This window comes from Vitis vinifera, chromosome 16 (genome assembly GCF_030704535.1).
Source record: "Vitis vinifera cultivar Pinot Noir 40024 chromosome 16, ASM3070453v1".
NCBI classification, from domain to species: domain Eukaryota; kingdom Viridiplantae; phylum Streptophyta; class Magnoliopsida; order Vitales; family Vitaceae; genus Vitis; species Vitis vinifera.
This window is the reverse complement of record NC_081820.1, coordinates 17,855,827-17,863,462: the sequence shown is the minus strand read 5'-3', so window position 1 is coordinate 17,863,462 and position 7,636 is coordinate 17,855,827. Positions and strand designations below refer to the sequence as shown.

Here is a 7,636-nt window from a genome sequence, read left to right as displayed (position 1 = left end):
AACCCTAACCCTAACCCTAACCCCAACCCTAACCCCAACCCTATTTGCCAAGATTTTTCTAGCCACTAAAGAGATTACAAAACAAAAAATATCGTTGAACTCGATGTCTTCTCTTCAATGTCAGCTCTTCAATGCTTGCATGAGATTTTAGGGTTTCAACTGCAATTTGGAGATTTAGCAAGAGGAACGACAAGAAAAGGAGAATGAACGATGAGGAAGAAGAGAGGGTTGGAGGGGTTTTGTTTTGGTTGCAAATCACCCTTTTGCCCTCACTTAAATAGGTCATGTGGGGAGCACATGTATTTTCAGTCCAAAAATGTGACATCGTCACTCCAAAAATGCACATTACATGCAATTATAAAGTTTTGAGAGTACATTGTTCAATTTCAAACTTGAGGGGGCAATGTGTAAAATACGCTATAGGTTAGGGGGGTAAAAACGTAATAAATCCTAAAGAAAAAATAACCTTATCTTCCCAAAGACTTTTAGATGAATAAAGTTCACTTAACATACAAACAATTATATAGCTAGCCACATGAATTTATAATTTAATTTATAATATTTAATCCATTTGAAATTCTGTTTGTGAGATTAGTCAAGTGAGATACAACCAAAATGCAAAGCAATATAATTTGTGTGCTTAAAAGTGATTTCATGTCATTTTATTAGAATAACACAAGTTTTTACCCAATATATAAATATGCTTAATGTGTTTTAACTAAGAGATCAATGTTCTTTATTTTTTTTTTTCTCTTTTCCCATTTTAGTCTAAATTTTAATATAATATTTATATTCCCCAACCTGCAAATAGACACTGCCATTAGGTTCAAAGTAAAAGGTAAAGAATGTCAAACACAAATTTATTGATTACAACTCAAAATGCAAATATAGTTGTGAATTAATGCACATTTTTATTGTTTGAGGGGATTACAAATAGAACACTCAATGAGAAAAAAATAGTTATTTCATTAAAAATTTCAATGAGAAGCCTTTACCATTACATGATTTTCAATTTTGTTTTATCAATAAATACACACTAATACCATTCAATTGGTACCAATTTTAAACGAGTTGCCAAAGCATGAAATCAAGGTACAAAAAACCAGTCTTGCAGCCACAAATTAATATATTTTGGAGAAGGAAATCCTCATTATTTTTGAAGTTAAAACTAAACACCAAATACACATCAAAATATTTTCAACTTTTTTTTTATAAAAAAACTAGCAAGTTAGAGAATTTTCATTGTAGTTGAAAATGAGTACTCCTGAATTGAAAACTAAAGACCTAGAGAAGACATTAAATTGAAGATCACAAAAAATCTTCTCTAAAAAGGAACTCATTAAATGTACTTTTTTCCCCTTGTGTATTACTTCAAATATAGATTTCGTTCTAGATTTTCACATTAATTGGTTGCTAATTCAGTGGGCGAATGCAAACCCATATGTATTGTTAGAGTTGAAAACCAATTCTAGGGATGAACAAAAAAACTAAATTAAAATATATGGGCGCAAGTTAGTTTCTCTCTCTCTCATTTGTCTCTCTATAAATAAAGGACAGTCTTTGCGTTATCTTTGCACATACAGTATTGAGTTAACATCCACTGAATTGCATTTCTCTTGCAGTTTGAAACCTCTTTGAAGATGGACCGAAAGATAAATACCTCAAAACAATCTCTCAAGGCTGAAACCTCTTTTGATGCCATACGTGTTATGGTTGTGGATGATGATATTATATGTCTCTCAATTGTTGCAGGAATGCTTAAAACATGGAAATATCAAGGTATCTAATGGAGATTTTATGCTAATTTGTTTTTTTTTTCATCATCTTCAACATTGCTTCTTGTAATTGGTGATTCAACAAGGCTTTGCATGCATGTTTAGTTTTCCTCAACTCATTTTGAGGATCTGTTCTTTTTCATCCATTTCTAGTTTAAGATGAAGAAATGGTATAGATCATCCTAAGTTATGGACTCATGCTTAGGTTTAATTTGGACATAGAAAAATTTAATCTCCTTTTTCTGCTGATAGATTGAAATTCTGATTTTCTTTAATTGCATTGATCAATTTCAAGTCATTTTTCCAAGCAACAATAGAAGCTAATGACAATTTTCTTTGTTCATACCTGTGCTTTGGCTCTTGAAATTACTTTATCTTCTATTTTCACCATTTCTCCTGTACCCTAACAAGCTTAAAAATATGTGGAATAATTTGTTATTTTATACATTTTTTTCTTCAACTATGATAGTATTCCTATTGCCCATTGTCTAGATATGTTGAATGTTGTGTTTTGCAATTTTATTAAGATCATAAGACAAGGTTGCATAAGGGGGGAGGAGGCATCTACAAGAAATGGAATATCTTCCTCAGGTTTGTCAGAAAATGGTTTATATAATTTATATGCTGATTATCTAGTATCTATATTTGATAACCTCAGCTTGTTATGAAAGGGAAATGCTATTAGGGTTCTCTTTTTATTCTCTTAAAAAAAGCTTTTAGTTTCTTTATTCATCAAATTCTTAATAATTTGAATGTTATTTTCTTCATCCATTTCAGTTGTGTCGGTTAAAAATGCTGAAGATGCCTTGATTACTCTTCGAACAAGAAGTAATTTTTTCCACCTTGTTGTAACGGATGTGCACATGCCTAAGATGGATGGATTTGAATTTCAAAAGCAAGTGCGTGAAGAATTCAATCTTCCTGTAGTTAGTGAGTATTCTTTGAGCTAGAAATCCCTCTTAGTAATTTATCTTAATGATTTCATCAGTCCGAAAGGAATTCAATTCTAAATGAAACTCTTTTTTATTTTATTTTATTTTTTATACTGTTTTTAATCTCACTGCTAGCAACTCACTATTTCATAAGAGAAAAAGAAGTTATGTTTTCAAAGATTTGGTAGGCAAATGGGTGAAGAAATCGTGCATCTCCTCACCAGAGTGTAAAGGGAACTACTGTGTCACATTTCTGTGCAAAATCCATCTATTTCTTATGTCTTTTTAATGCAGTGATGTCAGCTGATGACAAAGAAAGTTCCATTTTAAGGGGTTTAGAAGCTGGGGCTGCATTTTACATCGTGAAGCCTGTAAACTATGATGACCTAAAGGACTTGTGGCAATATGCACTTAGTCCCAGGAAGGGTAAGTCTGTTGTCATCAGGGAAATTGAAAGTGCTCAAGGGCATCACTAATTGAGAAAAATATTGCGGCAGGTTCTGTATCAGTGGGGCATGAAGAGATGCAGAATAAGAGAGACTCCAAGAAAAAGGCAGGGAAAAAGGTTAATGAAGGCAATGAGCAAGAAAAAAGTGAAGCTATTGTGCCCAGAAAGTCAAAGGTGGTCTGGACAACTGCACTTCATAATGATTTCTTGGAAGCTATAAGAAAAATAGGCCTTGAAAGTAAGAGATATCCTGCCAATCGATACATTTATCCACTGCAGGATTGAGATAATACTTACTGATGATATGTGTAATGATTATATTTTCTCTTATAATATGCAGGGGCTGTTCCCAAGAGGATTCTCGAGCACATGAACGAGCCAGGATTAACCAGAGAAAATGTGGCTAGCCATTTGCAGGTTTGTTTCTTTCATATTATCGAAAATTTTAAAACTTCATAAAACATTGCTATTTTGTGTTAGGATTTGATGAATATAAAAACCAGTGTTCAAACTAATGTGGAATAATTAATAATCTAGCAAGCAAGATCACCAATACTCATCAAAGAAAGAGTACATCAGTTTTGATTGAAACAGATAACAGAGAAGTTAACATATCTAAGCAAGGGAATTTCTATCCTACCTGTGGAATGAATATTTTAAAACACCTTATATTCTTGTCCATTTCCATTTATAGATTTGTCGTCTTTTAATTTATATCATGTTATGTTTTGACTCTTTATACACATTAGGAAATAATCTCCGTGCGTGCGCATCAATTTGTCGTCTTGTAATTCATATTATGTCAAGTTTACACTCTTTAGATTAGGAAATAATCTTGTGCCTGCAGGCATAAAGTTGTCCGCTTCTAATTTACGTCGTTATGTATGCACTTTGTCATATTCTATTTATATCATTGGCATACTTTGTCATTACAAAAGATCTGGTTATCTAGATTACATTGTTGTTAATTAACATTATCATGTTAGCAGCAGTTGTATCAGTGCATGCTTGTAACTATTAAAATATCATCATGCCATCATATGTTGTATGCTTTTCATTTCATGTTTAAATGATGTTATATGAAGTTGGCTAAAAAATTGAAGTTTTGAATATATGGTTACCACAAAGAGGAAAGAATTGAATAGAATTTGAACAATGATGAATTTTTGTCATGCTTTTTATGCAGAAAATATTGTTGAAAATATTGGAATAATTATCATTCTGTCTTTATGAGATGTATATATATACTTGTAATTTGTGATCTTTTGATTTGAAACAAGAAAGCATTCTACAATTTTCATGTTGGACTTTGCTGCTTGAAGAACCCTAATTGTGTGCCCACAAAAGCTTTCATGTTCAACCTTTTTGATGTCTACAAATCATTTCTACTCATTAATGATGGTATTTATGCTGCTTTTGCAGAAATATAGGATCTTCCTTAAGCGCGTAACCGAAGCAAGCAGCTCTGATGGAAGTAGCACTGGAAAGAACATTATAGAAAAAACTCTTCGGTCAAGCTTTGCTACCGGGCATCCGTCGCTAGTGATTAATGCTCTCCAGAAACGAATGCTGGGCAATCTCCAAATAACCCCCAGCCTTGGCGCCACAATTTTCTCTAATCAGCAAGCTTCAAGTAGTAACCCTATACCTGAACTTGGATATGGACAGTCCCATTCAGTGGACAATTCAGCTTATTTCCAGCAACCAACTTTTGGCAACACAAGTGCTCTGTATCAATCCAATGGTGGGGGTACAAATGGTAAAAATCCAAAGCAAATGTATAAGCAGGAAACTCAAGCAAGATCAGAGCGTGTCCCTGATACCATGTCTAAAAATAATTTCCCTGCCTGTGGGATTCTGGGCTCCAACGACATTCATGATATCCAAAACATGGGATTTTTAAACAATTCTATTCTGACACCAAATTTTAACTGCAACTACAGCATTGCTGATCAAGTGGGATTTTCTGGTGGTGAGGTATCAAATGGTTTTAATGGCAGTTATGATTTGATCCATGAGAACAATGGGAATATGAATTCTGGTTATTATTCCGGAGGAGCGTATTCTCCTGCAGGGTTTGGGAGAACAAACCAACTCTCACCAAGGTTCCCTAATGTCAACCAGCAGGAAAATAATCCAATGCTGCTGTCACAACAGAACAATCTTGGGAATGGAGGAGACATGAACTATTTGTTTGATCATCTGACTAATAATACCACTCCTGTAGAGAACGCATTTCATCCACAATTTGCAGAAAGTAATCTTTATGAAATTTTCCCTAACCAGCAAAAGAATCTATCCTATAACCAGGTACTTAAACTGCTTACTTTCTTAACTGGCTGCACATGATATACATTTGCTTTATTTCCAAGTTGATTCTATTTCACTCATGAAATAATACTGGATTTCTTATGTATAAATATGGTTAGTTTCCTACCTTTATGCCATTGGTTTTAATATGTGAAGCAGCAAGCTGGGGAAGAAGTTTGGAACCATGGCCATTCCTATCCTGTGGAACAGAATCCTCTTGAGAACCAACAATATTCTAACCAGGCATGTTTAGTGCTTACTTCACTGATAACAAACTCTCTTTGTAAATTACGTTTCTTGCGTTATATATTGCTATTATTTTAGTTTTCCTCTCTTCATGGATTGTCGGATTAAATGAGGACAACCAAAAACACTTGGACGAAGGTTATAAGTTGCAAATTTGACTACAATAAAATATTATGCAATGATGTTTCAATAGCTTGCAATTTGTTTGGCTGGTTACCAAACTTGCAAACTCAATGAAAATAAACAACCATACATACATACATACATACATACATACAAGTACGCCATCCAAATTGTTGATATGCCTGCAGAGAGAATCTAATGGAGGTCTATGGGAGGGCTACAACTTTGGAAATGACACACATCAGCTGGATGACTATTTTCCAAGCTTAGAGCCATACCCTAACCAGGCAAGTCAAGTGATTGCTCAAAGCTTTGTTACCTTTATTACTAGATGATTTCCTGCTGCTTCCTATGGCATCCTTTTCTTTTTCTGTCCTTTTTCTTTTTTCTTCTTTACCATTTCGCCCCTTACATCTAAGGATACTGAGTGTGTATGCCCAAGCCTTATATTTCTACAAGTCATTGAAGTGGCCATTGGGAAATCATTTTTCCTATTAGAGGCTTTGTTTGGATTGCAGAAACAATAAAGGAAGGGCAAAGGAAAAAAGAGAAAAAAAAAAGGGATATGGACATCACTTAAGGCAGGGTCCTTAACCTAATTTCAGAATTTTCTTAACACTTCCCTTCTTCTTTGTATGATGCCATGGAGCCTAAAAGTTGCAGCTAACTTTCTTTTTGTTTGACTGAACACCATCTGTTCTAATGTGTAGCAACAAGGAGGTGGAGGATTCCAGGACCCTGGATCCAACAATGGCTATCCAAATGTGAAACCATCATGGAACCAGGCAAGTCATCATTTCAAACTGCATTTACCTTGAGCTAGAATAAATCATGCCCATTTTAGAAACTTTTTATCTTTGAAACTTCCCTCACAGGCCTTTGGTCTCATTTTCTTGTAGGGTGCTAATGATGACATAGATTCTGTGTTTGGCCCTGGAAGATACTAAGACGACAACAATCTTCTGACGATCTAAATCCAGCCATTAAAATACTTCAACACCTTAGTTGGATTTACATTTTCATTTATTTTCAGTTACTTATAACTTTGCATCTAGTTTTTGCAGCTCTTTGGGTTTCTGAGTCAATTGGGACATGACTTGTGTGTTAAACTTTTTGAGTACTTATTTTGGTTCTTAACTGGTGTTGTGCATCTACCCATTAAATTTAGTAAGTTGTATTGGTAAAACTTGTTTAGTGGCATGTAATAGTTGTTTGGACTTCTTATAGTCTCTGAAGTCTGCTTTGGTTTTATGAATCATTTTGTGTTCTGAATGCCTAACTCAATCTCTACTGCCCCAGTGGTTTTAGAAGTTGGGGTCTGAAGACAAGAGAGATGAGCAAAAATCTGTATGTGTATTTCATACATCTCCATATGTGAATATACATAGATATATGTATAAAGGTATAAGACTACAATAGAAACAATATAGAATTGACTGATATATATCAAAGATCGTTCACAGGTTTCAGTAGTTTAACTACTGCTGTTGTGTTTTAAAAGTTGTTGCACTTGGTTAGATAGGTTAGTTTGTTAGATTATTGCACAAACAGATGGTATAAAAGAAAAATAACAGCACAAAAACTTCTTGAGTTTTTTGGAAAAACTTTCTTGGTATCAGAGCTCAGATTTTTTACAAAAAGTCCATTTCCAAAATTTTTTTTTCTTTGTTTCTCTTTGGTCTGGTTTGAGTTTCTCATTCAAGAACACCTACTACTCACATGGCCACTTCAACCTAGTTCTCTAACCCACAGACCGCTCCAGACATCACTTCTTCTCAATCCTCGATGTGGAATGGTTCAAC

General features: G+C 34.2%; 1 protein-coding gene across 1 annotated transcript; it reads left to right on the top strand.

Moving 5' to 3' along the window:
* Positions 1 to 1,640: 1,640 nt before the first annotated feature.
* Positions 1,641 to 6,781, top strand: LOC104882134 (two-component response regulator ARR14). The gene is made up of 7 exons (XM_019225953.2): positions 1,641 to 1,779; positions 3,002 to 3,133; positions 3,205 to 3,393; positions 3,496 to 3,572; positions 4,578 to 5,465; positions 6,545 to 6,619; positions 6,734 to 6,781. Exons 1-7 carry the CDS (start codon positions 1,641 to 1,643, stop codon positions 6,779 to 6,781), a joined length of 1,548 nt encoding a protein of 515 aa, XP_019081498.2.
* Positions 6,782 to 7,636: the final 855 nt, after the last annotated feature.